The following is a 26,483-nucleotide window of genomic DNA, read 5'->3' as shown; positions in this document are numbered from 1 at the left end:
GATAGTGCGAACACTGAGCCTTTTCCTCACCCCTGCTGAGAGGAAGTGCTCTCGGCTCTGTAAAGCTGACTCCTCTTTCAAGTACGACACAGGACTGTTTGTACAAGGCCTCCTCAAGGTACCACGCCACTCTAAATTACAGTTCTCTAATGCTGGTCCTGGAGAGCCAGTGGATGTGCAGGCAATTTTTGTATATATTTATTTTTAGCACTAACGCACTAAAAGCGATCTTCGGTCCAATGTGTTCAATGAGGGTTACTTAATTTTGTTTTCTCACATCTTTATTATCCCATTGTAAGTGCATGCAAATTAATAGTCATGCAAAGTAAGTATTTTATTTCAAACCAAGGCCTCAAAAAATGAACAAAAGGTCATAGCTTAACAGACTGCTAGTTTGGCATTGTGAATCCCCTCATTACTCTCCCCCTCCTTTCTCCAAACCAAGGACTCCACTGGCAGCTTCGTCTTGCCCTTCCGCCAGGTGCTGTACTCGCCCTACCCGACCACGCACATCGACGTGGACATCAACACGGTGAAGCAGATGCCACCCTGCCATGAGCACACGTACAACCAGCGCCTCTACATGCGCTCGGAGCTCAGCACGCTCTGGAAGGCGGCCAGCGAGGATGACATCGCCCCCGACGCTGTCATTCACACCGATGAGTCCTTCACCCCCAACCTGTATGCTTTCTTCTCTCCTGTTCTGTTATTCCAATTAGATTGGAATTGCCTGTGTTTATTTAGATGCCTAACAGCATTGATTGATTTATTTCATATGTATAAACAGTTTGTCTTGTTTACATTAACATTCATGAAAGATGTGGATGTTATTCTGTTTTTATGACCACTAAAAGCTCCACTCCTTTCTCAGAAATATTTTTCAGGACGTTATGCATAAAGACACTCTGGTGAAGTTATTTATAGATGAGGTAAGACACCAGAAAAAAGGAAGCAACAATATTTGTGGTGCTGAAAAATGGTCTCCTCATATGTCGGCCTTTTGTTGGCTTATCAGGGCCAACAATAATAGTTGATTCTCGGTTTTGTTCTCAGGTGTTCATGCTGAAGCCAGGCCTCAATCTGCGAAGTACTTACTTAGCCCAGTTCTTGCTGATCCTTCACAGGAAGGCTCTCACGCTACTCAAATACATTGAAGATGAAACGTAAGTTGCCTCCCGCTATGGAAGCAGATGTAATTGGTTTCAATAGGACTTTTGTCCCAGCACAGCAGGACACCGTGTAATACAACTTTTTTTATGTTTGTATTCCCCACTCTCAGGCAAAAGGGAAAGAAGCCTTTCCGCTCCTTGCGCAGCTTGAAGACAGACCTCGACCTGATGGTGGAAGGTGACCTGAATATTGTCATGGCTTTTGCTGAGAAGCTGAGGGCTGGACTGCACTCCTTTGTATTTGGGAAGCCATTCTACACCAGTGTACAGGAGCGAGATGTGCTCATGAGTTTTTGACTCTTATCCTCATGACTTATGTCTGTTTCTTATCTTTAATTATTTCTTATTATTGTAGCATTGTCAATAAGGAACCTGCAAGTAAGCATTTAATTGGACGGTGTATACCAAGGTTATTATAGTAAATTAAAATTGTAAAACAATATAGTAAACAAATAAACATGCTGAAACGTATAATTGACTGCAAAACTAACTAAAAAAAAATAGAAGCCATCATAAATGATTTTTTTTCTTCCCCCTTCTAAACAAATCTAATACGATGTAACCTTTTTTTCTAATGGGGTTTTTGAGCTTCTGAATATGGTGGGTAAGTACTGCCAGTAGATGCCGAGGTTTCAAATAGGCTTAGTTTGTGCATTGCTATCACTAGCTAACAGGGAAGAAATCTGAGGGTGAGCGCAGAGCCGGACTGGGCTAAGCTAGAACAGCTTGTGAAGTTGGAGCCGTTCACAATCTACAACGACAAACTTCAGACTGACAGCCAGTCACTGTCTGATGGGGTGCTGTGCCTTCTCACTTGCAATCTACTACTACTGGGGGAGAGGATGAGAAAGTCACCTCCGGCAAGGATGGCTGTTTATCCTAAGCTGTGGCACTGGATCTGGTTTCTGCCCCTGCATCCCAAGAGTTCGTGGAGAGGATATTCTTTGTCCGTGGGCAACTGTCATCAGGCTTGAGAAACCGAACGACCACCTCTCTGGAACGCAGTCTTCTTGAGAATGAACCAGAAGATCTTGTTTGGTGGACCAGAAACACACACACAAGCTGGCTGGCTTTGAACTGTTTTTATGTTTTTGCTGTTGCAGCCATTTTTATTAACCTATTTGAAGGGCTTAGTCAGTGATACATGTTTAATATTACATAAACATAGCATGTCAAATGTGCCATGACTTCATTTGTTTTTTCCTTTCTGTCAGGTAAAGGTACTTGATTCTTATATTTACTAAATTTAAAAAAGCATTGGATTTGTGTTAACATGGGCAAGAGTTTCCTTCCACCATATTTCTTGCACCAGTCTTGGTGTTTATCCTTTTAAATCCAAGTCACATTAGGATTGATTTATAATTTAAACCTAACCAAACCTATCTCCTGGGCATGGAGTTTTATGGAGGCCTCTAGTGTAGGGTTTCCCAAACTCGGTCCTGGGCCATAGACTTGATCCCTCTTGATGAATCGGTTGGAGTCATGATAGCTGGGTCATCGGGTGGGATCAGCCAATGAAGTTTACTTGTTAAGAAGAAAATGTACTATTTCAATATGGGAGGTGGCCTCAGTTGCGCTGCCCATGCTCTCACAGAAGCCATCATGATTCAAAGCCTATCCCCTTATGTATTACTGCCCCCCCCCCCCTATAGACCTACAATAGACTAGACTATAGCTATAGACCTACAACACACATGGCTCCTGGCCTCCTACACACAGGCTGCTTTCTGTCCCTAAAACTAAAGACAATAGAATTGTTTTTATTAAACTAAATAAAAACAAGTAAACCAAGTCTGATTTAACAAACTAAACTGAATTTCAAATTAAAAACAAACAATAGAAATAACTAATATTAAATCACAAAACTATAATAACCTTGACGTATACCATGCGTATCCTGTACATAAGACTAATAAAACTTAACTATCATGTCTTGAAATGGGTAAGACATTTACATGTGATTTGTCCAAAAGCTGCCTTTTATTAGGGAGACATTTTCTGTCCACTAAACAGTGTTTGAAATGTGCAAAAACAATACAGAATTTCCAAAGGTCCACATTTCAGATGTTGAATTTTTGGAGGATCTCTGTCCTATTTGAAGTCCAAACACTCAATGTCTTATTGAAAGCGTGAGTCTGGTGTCTTCAGTGTCTGTTTGGTACAACAAGCACTTGACTTTACATTACTTCACTTTATTTGTGAAACTTGAATGTTTGGATACCTTTCATATCAATGTTAGCACACTGATTGTACAACATGTTTAATTACATGGTGGAAATCCAGAGTTAATGTAGTCTTTCTGTTGACTGACAGACTAGAACAGCCATGTCTAGGTTATGAACCATAATTGCCCTTTGCAGTGCCAATACTTCATGCTTACATGGTAGCCTATTGTAGAGCTTTAGGTTGGCAAAATGATAATTACAAGAGGGACAACTTCATCTGATGCATGTATGGTCAACACGCCCTCTGGTTTTGTTATAATGAACCATTTGCATGAGATATGGTCTGTAGTCTTGAATTTGAGCACATTGCAATTATGGATATATACTGTAGGTCTGAGCATGCATGCTGATTGTTGACAAGAGACAGGTAGTTTTTAGTAATTGTTTTTCACATGTACATCTTGATGGTTATAGAATGAATTATTAACGTAACTTATGAGGTATAATTGCCCTTTGCAGTGCCAATACTTCATGCTTACATGGTAGCCTATTGTAGAGCTTTAGGTTGGCAAAATGATCATTACAAGAGGGACAACTTCATCTGATGCATGTATGGTCAACACACCCTCTGGTTTTGTTATAATGAACCATTTGCATGAGATATGGTCTGTAGTCTTGAATTTGAGCACATTGCAATTATGGATATATACTGTAGGTCTGAGCATGCATGCTGATTGTTGACAAGAGACAGGTAGTTTTTAGTAATTGTTTTTCACATGTACATCTTGATGGTTATAGAATGAATTATTAACGTAACTTATGAGGTATAATGTGATACACCAGGCCATATCATATCGGTATCATGTCTTGCCATACTTGTCATCATATAGTTGCCATTGATGATTCTAAATGCATCTTAATGTTTAATGTTTTATCGTATAGCATCTTTGACTTATCAACTTTGACTCAAGTGGCCTTAACTTATTTTCTCACAAACTTTCATTGGCAGATGTGGTTTATGGCGTATGCCAATGAGAACTTAATATTGTTCACCCCACTGGCCTTCATGCTGATGCAGTGTTCAAATTGTATTCTAACATTTGTCAATGCATCCATAATGATAATAAATAAATGTGTCAATACAAAATGGTATGCATATTTACTACAATTAGTTTACACATTTACTGGTCTTACAGAATGTGCATAGAAACGATGTCTAAATGATTTACAATCCATTCGGAAAGTATTCAGACCTCTTGACTTTCCACATTTACATTACAGCCTTATTCTAAAATAGATTACAAAAAGAAATCCTCAATCTACATACAATACCCCATAATGACAAAGCAAAAAGTTTTTTTTTTAAATTGTTGCTAATTAAAAAATAAACTGATATCACATTTACATAAGAATTCAGACCCTTTACTCAGTACTTTGTTGAAGCACCTTTGGCAGTGATTACATCCTCACGTCTTCTTGGGAATGACGCTACAAACTTGGCACACCTGTAATTGGGGAGTTTCTCCAATTCTTCTCCACAGAGCCTCAAGCTATGTCAGGTTGATTGGGGAGGGTTGCTGCAAAGCTATTTTCAGGTCTCTCCGGAGATGTTCGATCGGGTTCAAGTCCGTGCTCTGGCTGGGCCACTCAAGAACATTCCGAGACTTGTCCCGAAGCCACTCCTGCATTGTCTTGGCTGTGTGCTTAGGGTTGTTGTCCTGTTGGAAGGTGAACCTTCGCCCCAGTCTGAGGTCCTGAGCGCTCTGGAGGAGGTTTTCATCAAGGATCTCTCTGTACTTTGCTACGTTCAGCTTTCCCTCGATCCTGACTAATCTCCTAGTCCCTGCCTCTGAAAAACATCAACACAGCATTTTTGCTCTGATATGCACTGTCAACTGTGGGACCTTATATAGACAGGTGTGTGCCTTTCCAAATAATGTCCAATCAATTGAATTTACCACAGGTGGACTCCAATCAAGTTGTAGAAACATCAAGAAAAAAGTCAAGGGGTCTGAATACTTTCCAAATGTGCTGTATACAGTACATTACATAAGACAATGTAAAAAGACATTTGTGATTGTATGATCAAACATTTTATACATAAATGCATTAGATCAGGGATCATCAACTAGATTCAGCCGCGGGACAATTTTTTCTTGAGCAGATAGCCGGGAGGCCAGATTGCCCGCAAGAAGCCTAAACATATGTAATATTTGACTAAAACAATCATTTCAAACTTTTATTACATTTGGGAACATTGCCTTGCTTAGGGTGCCGTCTTTCGGATGGGATGTTAAAACAGGTGTCCTGACTCTGTGGTCATTCAAAATCCCATGGCTCTTATTGTAAGAGTAGGGGTGCCTGGAGAAGTGGGTATAGTTACATTTAGCTGAAAAAAATACAGCTCCCTTGGCGAAGGATTTTTTTTTTTTTTGTAATTATATGAGAAACAGTGACATACACTCTGAATGACTTAAAATGATAAATCTCCTATTGGTCTTTCACAGTCAGGCCAACACAAGCTGTACTCTGCAGTAGGCTAAAAGTAGGCCAACTATTGAAACAAACTGTTTCAGAAATTCACAAGTTTCTGTTTTCATTCTGAAAGTCACACCTTTTTTTTTCAAAAGAAAAACTCGATTGTATTTTTTAAGCCCATAATAATTCTTAAAACTCACCAGGAGACCCGTTTTTGTTGAGTAGTTACCCTTTAATTCAAGTGTGCAGGCACCTAGCACTATTGTTTGATTAGTGGTGTTTCTGTAGCATGAGATGGAGTTTGCAAAAGGAATGGCCACTGGATTGATTCAAATAATCATCATGATATCATTCTGACATGGGCATGGGCTACCATCAAGCAGAAGACGGTTAGGCCTACCGTATCGCTAAAGTTTTCCTGTTTGAATTGTTTAATTGTTTGAAACCTGGATGTTTTACTTCATTTTATGAGGCATGTCTTACCTTACTTAAAAATAGCCTATAGCCAAAATCCCACCATAGAAACGTGGAGGCAATTATTTGTATAAAGACTCACTCATATGCGTTCCCCTGTTCTATTGGTTTAATTTCAACTTTATTTCATTGTCTAGCAGCCAAAGGCATTATCCTAATCATATTAGCAACCCCTGATAGTTGTAGCATCTTTAAATCCCCCCTCTTTCTAACGGATATTTCCATCTCTGTCCATGAAACCACTTGCATTTGCGGTGCGAATTTTAGAATGGTATTTTCCCGCAATTTGCACTTTGGAACGTTCACGTTTAGGCCTACTGCCGTGTGTACATTTCTGCGCCTAAAATTAAGATATAATAGTTTATGTTAAGCTAAACATTGCGATCTGTTCTATCAGTCCTATTGATTGATACGCGTATACCTTCACTACTTTGATAAGTATCAGTGGCGACACTGAAAAATAAGCGGTTATACCTGATTATACCCGCCACTACAACATTGGGATGTTCACCCTGGTGTCATGACTAAATTCCCAACGTAGCCACCTAATCATCCCCCTCATTCCTAATGTACATACAGTATATCACTCCTTACCTATCCACCTGATAGCTGATGTATGGTGAGCGTTGGGCCGCGGCTTTTGTGGAGCGATGGGTAATGATGCTTCGTGGGTGACTGTTGTGTGCAGAGGGTCCCTGATTCGCGCCCGGGTCGGGGCGAGGGGACGGACTGAAGTTAAACTGTTACACATGCATCACTAAAGTGTGTGCTACACATTGATGGTGGATGAGGGTAGTTTCCCCCTACTATGTAAAGCAATTTGAGTACCTCAGCTGGTAGAAAAGTGCTATATATATATTTTTTTTTTTATTCAATCAATTATTATTTATATACAATCACATGTCTCTATTATGCCTAGGAATAGTTGGGAACATATTTCCTAATTTAAAAATCAATTGGAGCTTATTCTGGGTTTTTTACAGTATTATATCCAAAAATTATATTCCACAAAAGTTTTAGTTGTATTTATTTTGCGCTCAAAACACGGCGTGACAAATAAAACGACCCGCGGGGCAAATTCGGTTCCTGGGCGGCCAGTTGGGAAACCCTGCATTAGATAGTACTCAGGTCGTGCGTAATAATAAAAACATTACAGTTGATACGCTGAAATAAATGTCAATCTTCAAAGTGGGTTGTACTTTGTCAAATCCGTTGTCTTAATTGGTTGATTTATCGCCCACAATTTACCCATTGGTCGAATGTTGTGTTTGGTGTCTGCGAAAGGAAGAACTATCAACTAGTTTGCTGCCATGCAGATATTTTGGAGAGCTGCTAAGGATGTCTAAAAGAACAAAGGAATAGTAATTCCCGAAGAATTGGCGCAAAATGAAATCTAATGTCATACAACGTATATTAAGGTTTGTGTTCTCTTTTTGCCCTTAGACTTTCTATAAGGATAAATAATACCAAGTCGTTGGGTGCGGCCTGTTGTAACAGTAGCTAGCTAACGTCATTATCTTACCTGAAGCGGTGGGGAACCACGGCTGTCAAAAATATGTTACGAGACAGACGCAGCAATTATCTCTCGGTTTACATCAAATTTCCCCATATTTATGTGTTTTGTTCATAGTTAAAGTTAATGACCTGAGAATACCGCAAATCTCAAATTAATTGTTTGCGGAAGGCCGTACAAGTTAACGCTCGTGCCCACAACAAACAAATCTAGCTAACATTAGCTACTAGCTAACTTAGTAAATACGTTTTCAGAACGTTCACCGCGGGTTAGCCGGGGGGCCTTCACCTGGTCGTTAAATACTATCGATCTGGGGACCCCAGGCTAAACATGGTCGTGAACAGCAACTAGCTGTATTTATTGCAATCCATGAAAATGGTGATGGAATAAGTCGCTAGTACAAGGTTAAACGAACCAAATTCGGTCCTGGGTACCACTGAGTTGATTCAAATAATCAAAGCTCGATGATTTCATTATTTGAATCAGCTGTGTAGTACTTGGGCAAACACCAAAACGTGCACCCCTTTGGGTCCTCCGGACGGAGTTTGGGATACGCTGCACTAGCGAGAGTGCAAGGTTCACTTGTTGTTCTGAAAGCCACCTATCTAGCTGACTAAGCTAGCTTGCCTCCAACTAACTTCCTACCTACTAACTTGCAAACAAATAGAAATACTCAAATGTATGACTATCACATAATCACGTGGCTAGTTAGTACAAAACTATTTGTCATTATGGTTGCTTCACTGATTGTGCTGTTATCAAACATCCAATTTTCTACTGCAACATGTCTGAGCCTGCCTTGAAAGATTCAAAGAATGAATCCTCTTTTGCTGTCTGCGTGAGATGACTTGCTGTCAGCATACTGGGCCAACATGATGAGCCTCACCGACACAAGGAAATAACAACATTGTCACGTGATGTCCTAGGTTGAAAAAGTAGTTTTTCAGATAGTGTGCCTGGCAGGACCTAGATAGTATTCTATTTTTGTCATAACTGTTGCTCATAATCTACTACCATGGCATGCTTCGTATCACTTTCCTCAGATCTGATTCATCAACTTCCTGTAGTATTAGGCGTACGATCACTGAACTTTCAGGAAAAACTGTTGCTTCATCAGACAAGCCTGATTCACAGTTCTGGTTTCACACAACCGGACTAACACACACACACACAGGAGTGTTTATGAACGGCAGTGCTTATGTCCTGTGCACCCCCCCCCCCCCTTCTACACAGCATGATCTAAGGTGGATTAGGTAGGGATTTGCTTGTGTGTGTTCACAACTACTGACCTCTTTTTCAATGTAACAACTGGACTACACCCACACCATGCTTTTGCGTTGAGCCTTACTCACACACAGATAGCTAAGAGGTTTCACTCTTGCCCCACTCAACATGACCTGCCTGAGAAACTGGGCCCCATTCAATCAATACTTGGAAGTGTCCAAGTTAAACAATACTCTTCCAGTATTGTTGGAGAGTAAGCTTACACCTGAACCACAAGGGCTGCAGACTAGTCTATGTCTGGTCAGTTTAGGGTCGTTTCATCTGATTTCGAACACTTTTTGAACAAAACTTTTTATACATATTTGCCCATGGTAGAAGAGGTCAGAAAGTAACTTTTTGTACCTGAATGCCAAAACATTTAGGAGAACAAAGTTGAACCATTTTGCACACCCCACCCTATCATGAGACATCCATGTCTTCAACACTGGAAAATATAAACAGTTGAGTTTGATCATCATTTAAAAGCTTACAAACCGGGTTGTCAAACTACTTTGTCATTTCTAGAATTTAAAAATCTATAAAATATTTGTACCTTTTTTAAAGGGTCAATCTGCAGTTGCTACATTTTTAAAAATTATATATGAATGATGTATTCATTGATTTATGAAAATAACTTCTTATGAATGTCTCATGAACCCAAAATACTCCAACGCTTGTAAACAAAGTAAATGTAAACAAACACTGTATACCATCAAAACATGGTTAAAACTAATAATTTTGTTATCATGGATGGTCAGTCCTTGCATCCATAGCTCTGTCTATGAATTTGAGTGGTTAGATTTCTCCAGCCCAATCCCTCAGCTTTTTACCTTAACAGTGGCGAGGAGGACACTTTTGTAATTGTTTCAACTGCTAATTGCCGCATTCACATCAATTATCTAAAAGTGTTTAAACTCAGATTCTTTTCATTTTTGAATATGTTGTAACTTAGCCTCTGCTGAGTCCCCAGCAACTAGATGTTCCGGTTTTCAGTGGAAATGAAAGAGAGCCTATGACGCTACTTCTACTTTTGGATGTTAACTCTTTACACTCGTACTCGTATACGGGTTGAAAATGGCAGATTTGGGCATCAATAAGCACCTAAATTGGAACGTAGTGGCTGTACAGCAACATGCTGTACATGACATCAGCGTTCTGGCTCTGCACATCACAGCACATTATGGGGTTTGACTGATAGCCGTTCTGAACTTGAGCACCGCGTGACAAGAAGTTGCCTCCATCCCTCCTAGTAATTGGCCAACTTTTGCAAATGTTTTGTTTTGAGTGAGAGAAATGCTGTAAATTAAGCTGACTTGATGTATTTTGAAAGATCAGATGTTGAGGATTATAATAATTAACGCTTTGATCTCATACAAGTAAGCCAAACACCTGTGAGTCCAAATGTACACTAAACATTTCCAAATCATAAAAGTCATGTCATACACAGTGTCAACATTTATGATCTCTATGTTTTGATGTACAGTTACAAGATTACATGTTTTCATACCCTGGGGTTGTTTTGAACAGAATGAGCATATGTTTGTTTATTGTGAAGAAAATGAGCTGCGGCATATGCTCATGAATGCACGCATGACTCCTTTCCATGCGGAAAAAAAAAGAAAGTTGAATTGCCTTGTGAAAGCTTAACACGGTAAGCTTGTATTTTATAACTTAGCTAGTAATGTTGGCAATAAAACAAGCTTTCAAATCATGCCCACCTTCCCTGGATTGTGATTTATAATTGGCTTTTTTTGTATTGAGTAAAGAACAACAGTAATTGTGTGATGACGGGGAAGCAGCGTTGTGTTCCAGACAAATACAAGTGTCCTTGCTATAGTTCTTTAACAGCTAGGAGAGTAAAAAAAAAAAAAAAGTACCTTATACACTGCTCAAAAAAATAAAGGGAACACTTAAACAACACAATGTAACTCCAAGTCAATCACACTTCTGTGAAATCAAACTGTCCACTTAGGAAGCAACACTGATTGACAATACATTTCACATGCTGTTGTGCAAATGGAATAGACAAAAGGTGGAAATTATAGGCAATTAGTAAGACACCCCCAAAAAAGGAGTGATTCTGCAGGTGGTGACCACAGACCACTTCTCAGTTCCTATGCTTCCTGGCTGATGTTTTGGTCACTTTTGAATGCTGGCGGTGCTCTCACTCTAGTGGTAGCATGAGACGGAGTCTACAACCCACACAAGTGGCTCAGGTAGTGCAGTTCATCCAGGATGGCACATCAATGCGAGCTGTGGCAAAAAGGTTTGCTGTGTCTGTCAGCGTAGTGTCCAGAGCATGGAGGCGCTACCAGGAGACAGGCCAGTACATCAGGAGACGTGGAGGAGGCCGTAGGAGGGCAACAACCCAGCAGCAGGACCGCTACCTCCGCCTTTGTGCAAGGAGGTGCACTGCCAGCGCCCTGCAAAATGACCTCCAGCAGGCCACAAATGTGCATGTGTCTGCTCAAACGGTCAGAAACAGACTCCATGAGGGTGGTATGAGGGCCCGACGTCCACAGGTGGGGGTTGTGCTTACAGCCCAACACCGTGCAGGACGTTTGACATTTGCCAGAGAACACCAAGATTGGCAAATTCGCCACTGGCGCCCTGTGCTCTTCACAGATGAAAGCAGGTTCACACTGAGCACATGAGCACATGTGACAGAGTCTGGAGACGCCGTGGAGAACGTTCTGCTGCCTGCAACATCCTCCAGCATGACCGGTTTGGTGATGGGTCAGTCATGGTGTGGGGTGGCATTTCTTTGTGGGGCCGCACAGCCCTCCATGTGCTCGCCAGAGGTAGCCTGACTGCCAATAGGTACCGAGATGAGATCCTCATACCCCCTGTGAGACCATATGCTGACACATGCACATTTGTGGCCTGCTGGAGGTCATTTTGCAGGGCTCTGGCAGTGCACCTCCTTGCACAAAGGCGGAGGTAGCGGTCCTGCTGCTGGGTTGTTGCCCTCCTACGGCCTCCTCCACGTCTCCTGATGTACTGGCCTGTCTCCTGGTAGCGCCTCCATGCTCTGGACACTACGCTGACAGACACAGCAAACCTTTTTGCCACAGCTCGCATTGATGTGCCATCCTGGATGAACTGCACTACCTGAGCCACTTGTGTGGGTTGTAGACTCCGTCTCATGCTACCACTAGAGTGAGAGCACCGCCAGCATTCAAAAGTGACCAAAACATCAGCCAGGAAGCATAGGAACTGAGAAGTGGTCTGTGGTCACCACCTGCAGAATCATTCCTTTTTTGGGGGTGTCTTGCTAATTGCCTATAATTTCCACCTTTTGTCTATTCCATTTGCACAACAGCATGTGAAATGTATTGTCAATCAGTGTTGCTTCCTAAGTGGACAGTTTGATTTCACAGAAGTGTGATTGACTTGGAGTTACATTGTGCTGTTTAAGTGTTCCCTTTATTTTTTTGAGCAGTGTAGTTGAAGACTCTTCTTCGAGTCATAAAAGTGCATTCAAATTGCTTAGGAACGGTGTACTTTGAAGAGGTGTGTGGCCACATGTTAGTCCTCTCACCTAAACTCTTCTAATGTTTTAGTCTTATGTTGCAGCTACCCCACATTTTCCAGGAATGGTTCTATAATGTTTCTGAATGTATCCAGAGTATTTTTAGATTTCGTTATCAACAAATGCGGAAAAGTACAGAATGTCAAATGCACATAAAATCAACAGTGTAATGTTTGGATTCAGTCTTGTCAGGTGAACTGTTGTGTACTCACCTTTTGGTCTAATAATTTCCCCATTATCTCAACTGTTCCCTTTCAATTGCTACAATGGTTATGCATTTCATATTTCTAATGTAAGGAAGATTTGAATTTATCCTTATCAATGTAGGCCAATTCCCACGAGTGTAAATGGTGGGAATTTACTGGATTGGTTGAACAGTGCAGAAAAATAACTTATTGAAATCATATAGATAATTGAATAGACATTCCTATTAAGTTGACATTCTATGGTGGATGGACCGGCAGCCACCTTTGTGGTAGTAATTGGAAGTAAAAATTATAATTCAAATTATATTTAAATGATGTACCAGTTAAATTGCAGTATTCTGAAGGGATATGTCCACAAAATTAATTATATTTGTATGATTGAAATGACACTCACCTAGGGCTGTTGCTGTGACCGTATTACTGTCACACCGGCGGTCATGAGTCATGAAAGCAGTCAAATTCCACATGACCGTTTAATCACGTTAATTAGGCTCTCTCCAATCTCTGATGCTGCTGATGGTCATTAGTAGCATACTAAACTTGCTAACTGCCTGGTACTCAGCACTCTATTGTCCCTTTAATCACTCTGACAGCAATGCAAATGTAATCGAAAATCTAATCAAACACTTCATGAGAGCCCATGAGCTTATGTTGCACAACATTTCTATAGGCTATGCAATTGCGTGAGAACAGAGTGATGGCCTCTACTAAAAAGAGGAGAATCAGCTTTCTATAGGCTAGGCCTACTATATTTATTTTTCAACTTTCCTAATATTAAGCATGTTGCTTATATTTACAACAGGAGTATAGCCTACCTGGCTGGCATGAAAACAAACCATGGGAAAAATCGTCCTCCATTCGCCATTTAAGTATATAGATGACATGTATTTTTTCCCCGCTGCCCCTGTTTTGATACAGGTGCATGATAATGGTCCATTCAAAATCAAAACAAATTTCACACACAAACTCAGAAAAAAAAGAAACGCCCCTTTTTTAGGAACGTGTCTTTCAAAGATAATTAGTAAAAATCCAAAAAACCACAGATCTTCATTGTAAAGGGTTTAAACACTATTTCCCATGCTTGTTCAATGAACCATTAACAATTAATGAACATGCACCTGTGGAACGGTCGTTAAGACACTAACAGCTTACAGACGGTAGGCAATTAAGGTCAAATTTATGAAAACTTAGGACACTAAAAGAGGCCTTTCTACTGGCTCTGAAAAACACAAAAAGAAAGATGCCCAGGGTCCCTGCTCATCTGCGTGAACGTGCCTTAGGCATGCTGCAAGGAGGCATGGGGACTGCAGATGTGGCCAGGGCAATAAATTGCAATGTCTGTACTGTGAGACGCCTGAGACAGGCCGGACAGCTGATCGTTCTTGCAGTGGCAGACCACGTATAACAACACCTGCACAGGATCTGTACATCCGAACATCACACCTGTGGGACAGGTACAGGATGGCAACAACAACTGCCCGAGTTACACCAGGAACGCACAATCCCTCCATCAGTGCTCAGACTGTCCGCAATAGGCTGAGAGAGGCTGGACTGAGGGCTTGTAGGCCTGTTGTAAGGCAGGTCTTCACCAGACATCACCGGCAACAACGTCGCCTATGGGCACAAACCCACCGTTGCTGGACCAGACAGGACTGGCAAAAAGTGCTCTTTGCTGACGAGTCGCGGTTTTGTCTCACCAGGGGTGATGGTCGGTTTCGCGTTTATCGTCGAAGGAATGAGCGTTACATTGAGGCCTGTACTCTGGAGCGGGATCTATTTGGAGGTGGAGGGTCCGTCATGGTATGGGGGGGTGTGTCACATCGGACTGAGCTTGTTGTCATTACAGGCAATCTCAATGCTGTGCGTTACAGGGAAGACAACCTCCTCCCTCATGTGGTACCCTTCCTGCATGCTCATCTTGACATGACCCTCCAGCATGACAATGCCACCAGCCATACTGCTCGTTCTGTGCGTGATTTCCTGCAAGACAGGAATGTCAGTGTTCTGCCATGGCCAGCGAGAGCCCGGATCTCAATCCCATTGAGCACGTTTGGGACCTGTTGGATCGGAGTGTGAGGGCTAGGGCCATTCCCCCCAGAAATGTCCGGGAACTTGCACGTGCCTTGGTGGAAGAGTGGGGTAACATCTCACAGCAAGAACTGGCAAATCTGATGCAGTCCGTGAGGAGGAGATGCACTGCAGTACTTAATGCAGCTGGTGGCCACACTAGATACTGACTGTTACTTTTGATTTTGACCCCCCCCCCCCCCCCCTTTGTTCAGGGACACTATTCCATTTCTGTTAGTTACATTTATTTATTTTATTTCACCTTTTATTTAACGACCTGGCCAAGATAAAGCAAAGCAGTTCGACACATACAACAACACAGAGTTACACATGGAATAAACAAACATACAATCAATAATACAGTAGAAAAATATATATACAGCATGTGCAAATGAGATAGGATAAGAGAGGTAAGGCAATAAATAGGTCATGGTGGCAAAGTAATTACAATTTAGCAATAAACACTGGAATGGGAGGATGTGCAGAAGATGGATGTGCAAGTACAAATACTGGGGTGCAAAGGAGCGAGATAAATAAATATATACAGTATGGGGATGAGGTAGATTGGATGGGCTATTTACAGATGAGCTATGTACAGGTGCAGTAATCTGTGAGCTGCTCTGACAGCTGGTGCTTAAAGCTAGTGAGGGACGTAAGAGTCTCCAGCTTCAGAGATTTTTGCAGTTCGTTCCAGTCATTGGCAGCAGAGAACTGGAAGGAGAGGGGGCCAAAGGAAGAATTGGCTTTGGGGGTGACCAGTGAGATATACCTGCTGGAGCGCGTGCTATGGGTGGGTGCTGCTATGGTGACCAGTGAGCTGAGATAAGGTGGGGCTTTACCTAACAAAGACTTGTAGATGACCTGGAGCCAGTGGGTTTGGCGACGAGTATGAAGGGAGGACCAGCCAATGAGAGCATACAGGTCGCAGTGGTGGGTAGTATATGAGGTTTTGGTGACAAAACGGATGGCACTGTGATAGACTGCATCCAATTTGTTGAGTAGAGTTGGAGGCTATTTTGTAAATGACATCGCCAAAGTCGAGGATCGGTAGGATGGTCAGTTTTACGAGGGTATGTTTGGCAGCATGAGTGAAGGATGTTTTGATGCGAAATAGGAAGCCAATTCTAGATTTCATTTTTGATTGGAGATGTTTAATGTGAGTCTGGAAGGACAGTTTACAGTCTAACCAGACACCTAGGTATTTGTAGTTGTCCACATATTCTAAGTCAGAACCGTCCAGAGTAGTGATGCTGGACGGGCGGGCAGGTGCGGGCAGCGATCGGTTGAAGAGCATGGATTTCATTTTACTAGCTTTTAAGAGCAGTTGGAGACCACGGAAGGAGAGTTGTATGGCATTGAAGCTCATCTGGAGGTTAGTTAACACAGTGTCCAAAGAAGGGCCAGAGGTATACAGAATGCTGTCGTCTGCGTAGAGGTGGATCAAAGAATCACCAGCAGCGAGAGCGACATCATTGATATATATTTTTTAATTTCTTTTATTTTACCTTTATTTAACTAGGCAAGTCAGTTAAGAACAAATTCTTATTTTCAATGACGGCCTAGGAACAGTGGGTTAACTGCCTTGTTCAGGGGCAGAACGACAGATTTGTACCTTGTCAGCTCGGGGATTTGAACTTGCAACCTTTCGGTTACTAGTCCAACGCTCTAACCACTAGTCGGTCCGAGAATTGAACCCTGTGGTACCCCCATAGAGACTGCCAGAGGTCCGGACAACAGTCCCTCCGATTTGACACACTGAACTATTTCGGAGAAGTAGTTGGTGAACCAAGCGAGGCAATCATTTGAGGAACCAAGGCTGTTGAGTCTGCCAATAATGGCGGTTATGATATCGTTTTGGACCTTGGGCGTGGCTGAGTCGCACCCATGACCAGCTCTGAAACCAGATTGCATAGCGGAGAAGGTTCTGTGAGATTCAAAATGTTTGTTAACTAGGCTTTCAAAGACCTTAGAAAGGCAGGGTAGGATAGATATAGGTCTGTAGCAGTTTGGGTCTAGAGTGTCTCCCCCTTTGAAGAGGGGGATGACCGCGGCAGCCTTCCAATCTATGGGAATCTCAGATGATACGAAAGAGAGGTTGAACAGGCTAGTAATAGGGGTTGCAACAATTTCGGCAGACCATTTTAGAAAAAGAGGGTCCAGATTGTCTAGCCCAGCTGATTTTTAGGGGCCCAGATTTTGCAGCTCTTTCAGAACATCAGCTATCTGGATTTGAGTGAAGGAGAAGTGGGGGAGGTTTGGGCGAGTTGCTGTGGGGAGCGCAGGGCTGTTGACCGGGGTAGGGGTAGCCAGGTGGAAAGCATGGCCAGCTGTAGAAAAATGCTTGTTGAAATTCTAAATTAGTGTGTATTTATCGGTAGTGACAGTGTTTCCTAGCCTCAGTGCAGTGGGCAGCTGGGAGGAGGTGCTCTTATTCTCCATGGACTTTACAGTGTCCCAGAACTTTTGAGTTTGTACTACAGGATGCAAATTTCTGTTTGAAAAAGTCAGCCTTAGCTTTCCTAACTGCCTGTGTATATTTGTTCCTAACTTCCCTGAAAAGTTGCATATCATGGGGGCTATTCGATGCTAATGCAGAACGCCACAGGATGTTTTTGTGCTGGTCAAGGGCAGACAGGTCTGGAGTGAACCAAGGGCTATATCTATTCCTGGTTCTACATTTTTTGAATGGAGCATGCTTATTCAAGATGGTGAGGAAGGCACTTTTAAAGAACAACCAGGCATCCTCTACTGATGGGATGAGATCAATGTCATTACAGGATACTCTGGCCAGGTCGATTAGAAAGGCCTGCTCGCTGATGTGTTTTAAGGAGCATTTGACAGTGATGAGGGGTGGTCGTTTGACCGCAGACCCATTACGGATGCAGGCAATGAAGCCGTGATCGCTGAGATCTTGGTTGAAAACAGCAGAGGTGTATTTGGAGGGCGGGTTAGTTAGGATGATATCTGTGAGGGTGCCCGTGTTTACAGATTTGGGGTTGTACCTGGTAGGTTCATTGATCATTTGTGTGAGATTGAGGGCATCAAGCTTAGATTGTAGGATGGCCGGGGTGTTAAGCATGTCCCAGTTTAGGTCACCTAGCAGCACGAGCTCAAAAGATAGATGGGGGCAATCAATTCACATATGGTGTCCAGGGCACAGCTGGGGGCAGAGGGTGGTCTATAGCAAGCGGCAACGGTGAGAGACTTGTTTCTGGAAAGGTGAATTTTTAGAAGTAGAAGCTCGAATTGTTTTGGTACAGACCTGGATAGTAAGATAGAACACTGCAGGCTATCTCTGCAGTAGTTTGCCACACCGCCCCCTTTGGCAGTTCTATCTTGGCGGAAAATGTTATAGTTAGGGATGGAAATTTCAGGGTTTTTGGTGGTTTTCCTAAGCCAGGATTTAGACACGGCTAAGACATCCGGGTTGGCAGAATGTGCTAAAGCAGTGAATAAAGCAAACTTAGGGAGTAGGCTTCTAATGCTAACATGCATGACGCCACATGTCTGTGGAACTTGTTCAGTTTATGTCTGTTGTTGAATCTTGTTATGTTCATACAAATATTTACAAATGTTAAGTTTGCTGAAAATAAACGCAGTTGACAGTGAGAGGACGTTTATTTTTTTGCTGAGTTTATTATTTAGTGTATGTAAAGATCAGATTAAATCAAGAATAGTCTGATGGGTGAAAATCTTAGCCTATCACTTGAGAATTATGTATTGTTGCTTGTTAATGATCCCCAGAATAAGAAACAAATAAAAAAAAATTGCACATTTTTCGAATCAAATTCTCACACTTCATGTGGCCTTGCCCATAGGCCTATATGTTTTGATAAGGTTTGTATCACAACTAAAGTGGTCAAATAACTTCTTAAAATAAGCACATTAATCACATTAATCCGCTTTACAAGGGGTGTAGAGCCTAACTGGCATACATAAGCGTGTGAGCATAAGCGGCGTGTGAGTTTGAAGTTTGGGGAAGATAATTTTCACCATAAAAATGCACCTTTATAATAAAAGCAATACATGCATAATTGCATTTGCGGCCACTTTTGATAATGGTGTTTTCCTGGTAATGGAACATTTTTGCATTGCTGTGCTTATAATGTGAAGAAATAAATGATTAGGCTATCAATATTTTAGGCGAAACTTTCTGATCTGTTGCGTCGGCCACATTGCGTAAACTTTTTTAAAATTCTAGTGGTTGTATTAATTTGGCATCTATCGCATCCCACAACTGTCCCAGACCATGTTTGCAATATTTATTTCTCGCATAGAATGGAGTAGGTCAACCTTTGTATTATGGGGGATAGTAGAGTGACATGGGCTAATGCTTTTGCTGTTTGTTAGGCCTACTCCTCTTGTTGGCTGACGAAAAGTAAATGTGGACATTTCTTCCAATATCTTCAATATGCACCTCGGAATTGGATAAGGACGCATGCATTTGCATTGCCGATGTGTCTCTCTTCACTTGTAGCCTGTGAGAAAGACCCGATCACGTTATTGAGCACGCAGCACTCAGGGAGAAGGTCACAACGGCCACTAGCCACTAAAGGCATGGATTTCTTTATGGTGCATTACGACCACACAAAGGGGGTGCCGCCGTGAAACTCTAGGCATTATCAAGTGTTTGTCAAATTGTGAACGAGTGACTGATGAAGTGTGTACAGCCTGCGCAAAAAACAAATCATCATTAGTTGCATCATGCAGTCTTACAATGTATTAAAAATCTAAACATATAGCCCAATGTTTGTATCACAACTAAAGTTACATTAATAATGCTAATCAAGCATATAGAAGTACCTGTTTCTTTGTTAACCGCTCAACACAGAATACCTGCATGTGCGCACTCCCTCAAATCGTTTGGAGAAAATATCCTTTATTTTATTCAGCTTTGTTCAATTGTATTCTTCATACCAGAAAATAATGCCATGGAATTCTAAGCAAATCTTGTCTGCTAAATGAACTAGTGTAGCCCATAGCCATTTGGCATAGTGCTAGAAGAGTGTTATGTCTGGCGTTTTCGCAGAGTCATTTATTTTGAAACACAGTTATTTGGCTTTCTGCTGTGATAATCAGTAAACTCATCTTATGATACCATTTGGTCTGTTTCAGTGCTGTTTGTCATACTGAGCCGCAGCTGTAGTCATGGATGCCAAAGCCAACGACAGCACCTTCCCTAGTTTTGGAGACTTAGATGATTTCCTCACCAAGCACGACTCCAATTTTGTGTGGCTACTTGTGGGTAAGTGTTGAGGAAATTTTCTAGACGAAGAGTGGGAGTGGAAAAACACCTGAGTTAGAGGGCTGGCTGCAGTGAATCGCACCCATTTCTCAAATTAGAGTTGATGCATGGGGAGCACTTAACTCCAAGTATACAGGCGTGAAGCCTCATTTAACACTATCATAACGATATGAGACATAGTTTAAACCCTCTATGAGTCAGTGGTAACCAGGGGTGTAATTCCGTTCTTAATGGTAACCCATCTTTCACTTGAGTCATGGCAGGACGTGGACCAGCTATTATGTCACTGTTGTGACAACCTTAATGAAGTCGTTACGACAGTACCAAACATTTTTTCCCGAACTAAGGATGGTGGGACATCAGTGACGCTAGCTGACTGTGCTCTGTTTTCTCTTCCAGCCACCATTCTGTCCTGTGGATGGATCATCTACCTGACCTACTACAACTCCCGTAACATCGGCCTCATCTTAACCCTCATCACCAACAGACTCTACAAGAATGGCTACATTCACATTGGTGAGTGTAAATAATGTAATGAAACAAGCTTGCAGATGCGTGAATTATGAACCTTGCCAGAGACTTGCAGACTCAGACTTGGCTACAGGTGCCCTATTTATGGTATTCAGTGTGAAGAATCTAATGTTTGCGTGTCTGAAATTTAGTGTGAATCTGACCTACTTGCATCAGTTTTAGCATCACTGTCTGACTGTCTGTCCTCTCTCTCTCCACAGGCTCCTTCTCCTTCTCGGTGCTGTCGGGGAAGGTCATGTTCAGAGATGTGTACTTCATCAACGAAGACATGTCCATCAGGTGCTTACTTTTACGTGTTATGTATTCTACTCTCTGTACAGTACATGCTTATATTCTAATACTATTTTATTCTACCTTCAATGTATTTTGTTTTGCAGAATACAAGATGGTTTCCTTATATTCCGCTGGTGGAAAATGTATAACCCTAAGCAGAAACAGCACGGTCAGTGGATTGTACAAGAGACATTATTGTTTTGATATGGGAAACAAGTCCATAGGTGTAGGAGTGGTGGGAGGCCGCAATAACTCAAATGGCTTGTACTCTTCTTGACCATCGTACCAAAGTTACAGAAGATCTTGTTCTTCTCTTCTCCAGACCCCAAGGCTGAGACCAGGCTCTACGTGACCGTAAATGGATTTGAGTTCCACGTTTACAACCGCACAGACCTCTACGCACGGCTACAGGAGACCTTCGGATTGGACCCCACCCTCATACCTCCCAAAAAAGACGAGGAGAGAGGAAGAGAGGAACGAGAAAAGAGCATGGACAGTGTTAACATCAAAGCAGAGTCTCCAGACCCGTCGTCATCTTGGAGATCCCTCATCCCTGTCATCAAAGTCAACATCAGCACAGTGAGTTTCCCGTTAGCTCAGCTACATCTGAGACATCATACCCACACACGCTAGTCAATCGTTAGGTTATCTGAAAGTGCACTTATGTTTAATTCTCATCACTGTATCGTGTGCATTTCTCCAGGGTCGCTTAGCATTTGGGAACCACCACCTCCCACAGACGATATGTGTGAATTTTGAGGATGCCTTCCTGACCTACGCCACCAAACCCCCCTCCAGCCACCTGGACCAATACATGCACATCGTCAAGGGCTCTCTGGAGAATGTCCGCGTCATGCTCGTACCCAGCCCACGCTACCTGGGCATGCAGAACGACGAGTAAGTTGACCTTTGACCCTAAATCCTAACCCCCATTACATGGGCCCGCTGAACGATAAGTGAGCTGACCATCGACCCTAAACCCTAGCCTCTTAATCCAAAAGAATACAACCTCTATTGTCCTCCATAGGCCGCCCAGACTGATGGGAGAAGGATTTGTGGTCATGCAGTCTAATGACGTGGACATCTACTATTACCAGGATGAACCAGGTATGACCATATTGTGTAGAATTCTGGTCTGTTTGCCAGGATCGAAGAGTCCTGAATATTTTTTTTTATACCTGTAAAGTCATTAGTGATTAATATTCTTGTGTGTGTATTGTCAGGCCTGGTCCCAGAGGAGCAGGAGAGTGGGGATCCAGAGCTGTGTGGAGAGGGCACCAAACTGCAAGATCTGCCTCCCTGCTGGGGTCTGGACATAGTCTGTGGAAAAGGAACTGACTTCAACTATGGACCCTGGGCAGACAGGCAGAGGTACACACACACACGCACAAACTAACTATACTACTACATAAAACATAATTGGCTGTTCACCAGACTCAGCAGCATTCGCTCCTGTGTGCAGAGACCATAGGAATATAATTACTAATATTTATATTTCTGTATGCAGGGACTGCCTGTGGAAGTTCTTCCTCCCGGCAGACTACCAGTCCTTGGGTGTTACGGAGGTGGCTCAGCCTGGCAAACCCAGACAGATCCTAGCCTTTGAGCTGCGCATGAACATCATCGCAGACGCCACAATAGACCTGCTCTTCACCAAAAACAGGGTACTAGGAGACCAGGCTTTTCACTCTCTCTCCTCTCCTTTTGTTAAAAGCTCCATGTATTAGATAATGGCAGATCTAAATAGCTCTAAACTATTATAATCCATTCCACAATGGGATCATGTGTTTCTCACATTATGCGCTCTGTTGATTTTTCTGCTCTTAGGAAACCAATGCTGTCCATGTGAATGTCGGAGCAGGCTCTTATCTGGAAGTGAATATCCCCATGACTGTGGGGGAGTCTGGTGAGTGGGACACTGAGAGAAACAAATGAGGTTAGAAGAAAGTGTGTCTAGTAAGGGTTTGCCGACCTGACCATATTCGTAATCGTATCCATAATTAACAGTTGATAGTCGGATCGGATGATATTCGTGATCTGAAAACACAGTGTTTAAATATGCCTCAATAGATGTTGTCAAAATACCAATCTCCCTGCAAAATAAACTGCAGATTAGGAGCCGTGTGTGTGTCTGACCTCAACTTGCAGAAGGCAGTTTGCTGTCACTCAGTCATCTTTTCTCGCTACCCTCGGCCTGCTTGTTAGATACTTTGCACATTGATAGCTTGAGCAAATGTCCTACCCATAGGAGGCTAACAGAAGGCAGCATCAATAAATTATCAAACCAAAAGATGCAAGGAGAAGTGGTCGGGTGAAATACAGCTTCGCTCTATTCAATCAGAGCAGCAGGATCAACGTAGATCCTCCTTCTCTTTACAGACAGGAAAAATAGCCAGTTGAGTTATTTAGACCACGTAGCACCTTGTATTTGATTGAAAGATACGCACTGGCACCCGAAAATGACTTACTTTCCGATCACGGCTAATAACAAAAAATACTTGGATCATAATCGTATCAGGACAATTGCCCATATCCGTTACAATTCTTGTTTTATCCGACTACTCGGCACACCACTAGTCTTTAGGTCTATGGTTACAGGGTAAGACAGAGGAGGGATGCCATGAAAGCATGCATTAATCCTGACTCATTAATCAATATTACCATCAATAAAGTTCAAACTTGGACTGTCTGTGAGCATTCGTTCTCTCCTCTCTCTCCCCAGGCTACTCTCCCACAATCAAAGGTCAGCTGCTCCATGTTGACACCACCACCAGCATGCAGTACAGGACCCTACTGGAGGCTGAGATGCTGGCTGTAAGTACCGTACAATAGGAATCTGTAGGGGTCCTATTCTACCACAAGCCATAGCCTGAATTTCCAATACAAGTTTTGACCTGCAATAGAGTGATTTTTGGGATTCAAATTCATTCCATGGATCATTTCACTATTTGATTTAGAATTTTAGGACCCCTTTAGGTATAAAAAATGATATACAAAAATGTGGCCTTTACTACTATAGCCCCTATAAAAACACATTTAATAACACATTCATAAATGGCAAAAAAGACAGTAAAAAAATAAATCAGACATAGCCCATCCAAAAAATTATTACCTTTACATGTCCCCGCAGTTCCATGTGATTGCCAGCTATCCCTGTGTATGGAACATGCCCCAGTCCTGGAACTGTGAGATAGAGGTGTACAAGGCCACCTATCACTTCATTTACGCCCAGAAGAACTTCTTCACAGGTAAGACCCCCTTTCCTTTGTCTATAGACAAATGTATTATACACATACAGTCGTGGCCAAAAGTTTTGAGAATGACACAAATATAAATTTTCACAAAGTCTGCTGCCTCAGTTTGTATGATTGCAATTTGCATATACTCCAGAATGATATGAACAGTGATCAGATGAATTGCAATTAATTGCAAAGTCCCTCTTTGCCATGCAAATTAACTGAATTCCCCCCCCAAAAAAACATTTCCACTGCATTTCAGCCCTGCCACAATAGGACCAGCTGACATCATGTCAGTGATTCTCTCGTTAACACGGGTCTTTGTGTTGACGAGGACAAGGCTGGAGATAACTCTGTCATGCTGATTTGAGTTTGAATAACAGTCTGGAAGCTTCAAAAGAAGGGTGGTGCTTGGAATCATTGTTCTTCCTCTGTCAACCATGGTTGCCTGCAAGGAAACACGTGCCGTCATCATTGCTTTGCACAAAAAGGGCGCGAAGCCAGGATATTGCTGCCCGTAAGATTGCACCTAAATCAACCATTTATCGGATCATCAAGAACTTCAAGGAGAGCGGATCAATTGTTGTGAAGAAGTCTTCAGGGCGCCCAAGAAAGTCCAGCAAGCGCCAGGACCGTCTCCTAAAGTTGATTCAGCTTTGGGATTGGGGCACCACCAGTACAGAGCTTGCTCAGGAATGTCAGCAGGCAGGTGTGAGTGCATCTGTACGCACAGTGAGGCGAAGACTTTTGGAGGATGGCCTGGTGTCAAGAAGGGCAGCAAAGAAGCCACTTCTCTCCAGGAAAAACATCAGGGACAGACTGATATTTTGCAAAAGGTACAGGGATTGGACTGCTGAGGACTGGGGTAAAGTCATTTTCTCTGAATCGCCTTTCCGATTGTTTGGGGCATCTGGAAAAAAGCTTGTCCGGAGAAGATAAGGTGAGCGCTACCATCAGTCCTGTGTCATGCCAACAGTAAAGCATCCTGAGACCATTCATGTGTGGGGTTGCTTCTCAGCCAAGGGAGTGGGCTCACTCACAATTTTGCCAAAGAACACAGCCATGAATAAAGAATGGTACCAACACATCCTCCGAGAGCAACTTCTCCCAACCATTCAGGAACAGTTTGGTGACGAACAATGCCTTTTCCAGCATGATGGAGCACCTTGCAATAAGGCAAAAGTGATAACTAAGTGTCTCGGGGAACAAAACATTGATATTTTGGGTCCATGGCCAGGAAACTCCCCAGACCTGAATCCCATTGAGAACTTGTGGTCAATCCTCAAGAGGCGGGCGGACAAACAAAAACCCACAAATTCTGACAAACTCCAAGCATTGATTATGCAAGAATGGGCTGCCATCAGTCAGGATGTGGCCCAGAAGTTAATTGACAGCATGCCAGGGCGGATTACAGAGGTCTTGAAAAAGAAGGGTCAACATTGCAAATATTGGCTTTTTGCATCAACTTCATGTAATTGTCAATAAAAGCCTTTGACACTTATGAAATGCTTGTTTTATACTTCAGTATTCCATAGTAACATCTGACAAAAATATCTAAAGACACTGAAGCAGCAAACTTTGTGGAAGTTAATATTTGTGTCATTCTCAACTTTTGGCCACGACTGTACAGTACCAGTCAAAAGTTTGGACACACCTACTAATTCCAGGTTTTTTCATTATTTTTACTATTTTCTACATTGTAGAATAATAGTGAAGACATCAAAACTATGAAACAACACATGGAATCATATAGTAACAAAACAATGTTAAACAAATCTAAATATATTTTATAATTTAGGTTCTTCAAAGTAGCCACCCTTTGCCTTGATGACAGCTTAGCACACTCTTGGCATTACTTTTGGCTGGTACTGTATATTAAACTGAATGAAAGCTACTGCGTGTACAGTGCATTCTGAAAATATTCAGACCATTACTTTTTCCACATTTTGTTACGTTACTGCCTCATCAATTTACACACAATACCACATAATGACAAAGCAAAAACAGTTTTTTGTTATGTTTGGAAATGTATTAAAAATAAAAAACTGATATCACATTTTCATAAGTATTCAGACCCTTTACTCAGTACTTTGTTAAAGCCCTTGGCAGCGATAACAGCCTCAAGTCTTCTTGGGTATGACGCTAAAAGCTTGGCACACCTGTAGTTGGGGAGTTTCTCCCATTGTTCTCTGCAGATCCTGTCAAGCTCTCTGGTTGGATGGGGATCGTCGCTGCACAGCTATTTTCAGGTCTCTCCAGAGATGTTCGATTGGGTTCAAGTCCGGGCTCTGGCTGGGCCACTCAAGGACATTCTGAGACTTGTTCTAAAGC

The 26,483-nt window shown here is 42.3% G+C and overlaps 2 protein-coding genes across 22 annotated transcripts in view; both read left to right on the top strand.

The window, feature by feature from the left end:
• The window catches only part of c9orf72 (C9orf72-SMCR8 complex subunit), a 65,974-nt gene extending 61,493 nt beyond the window's left edge, over positions 1-4,481 (top strand). For all 4 annotated transcript variants that reach the window (XM_055865114.1, XM_055865115.1, XM_055865117.1 and 1 more), the window contains exons 6-10: positions 2-118; positions 446-681; positions 872-929; positions 1,054-1,163; positions 1,280-4,481. In XM_055865114.1, the coding sequence (XP_055721089.1) occupies positions 2-118; positions 446-681; positions 872-929; positions 1,054-1,163; positions 1,280-1,466 (708 nt within the window). In that variant the 3' untranslated portion in view covers positions 1,467-4,481. The remainder of the gene's footprint in view (position 1; positions 119-445; positions 682-871; positions 930-1,053; positions 1,164-1,279) is intronic.
• A 3,078-nt stretch (positions 4,482-7,559) lies between these two features.
• The window catches only part of kiaa1109 (KIAA1109 ortholog), a 104,401-nt gene continuing 85,477 nt past the window's right edge, over positions 7,560-26,483 (top strand). For all 18 annotated transcript variants that reach the window (XM_055865109.1, XM_055865108.1, XM_055865107.1 and 15 more), the window contains exons 1-13: positions 7,560-7,704; positions 19,983-20,112; positions 20,512-20,628; positions 20,844-20,922; positions 21,021-21,085; positions 21,239-21,495; positions 21,620-21,813; positions 21,944-22,023; positions 22,140-22,287; positions 22,424-22,580; positions 22,744-22,822; positions 23,639-23,730; positions 24,047-24,164. In XM_055865109.1, the coding sequence (XP_055721084.1) occupies positions 20,016-20,112; positions 20,512-20,628; positions 20,844-20,922; positions 21,021-21,085; positions 21,239-21,495; positions 21,620-21,813; positions 21,944-22,023; positions 22,140-22,287; positions 22,424-22,580; positions 22,744-22,822; positions 23,639-23,730; positions 24,047-24,164 (1,483 nt within the window). In that variant the 5' untranslated portion in view covers positions 7,560-7,704; positions 19,983-20,015. The remainder of the gene's footprint in view (positions 7,705-19,982; positions 20,113-20,511; positions 20,629-20,843; positions 20,923-21,020; positions 21,086-21,238; positions 21,496-21,619; positions 21,814-21,943; positions 22,024-22,139; positions 22,288-22,423; positions 22,581-22,743; positions 22,823-23,638; positions 23,731-24,046; positions 24,165-26,483) is intronic.

This window comes from Salvelinus fontinalis, chromosome 16, assembly GCF_029448725.1.
Source record: "Salvelinus fontinalis isolate EN_2023a chromosome 16, ASM2944872v1, whole genome shotgun sequence".
Taxonomy (NCBI): Eukaryota; Metazoa; Chordata; class Actinopteri; order Salmoniformes; family Salmonidae; genus Salvelinus; species Salvelinus fontinalis.
This window is presented reverse-complemented; position numbering and strand designations above follow the sequence as displayed.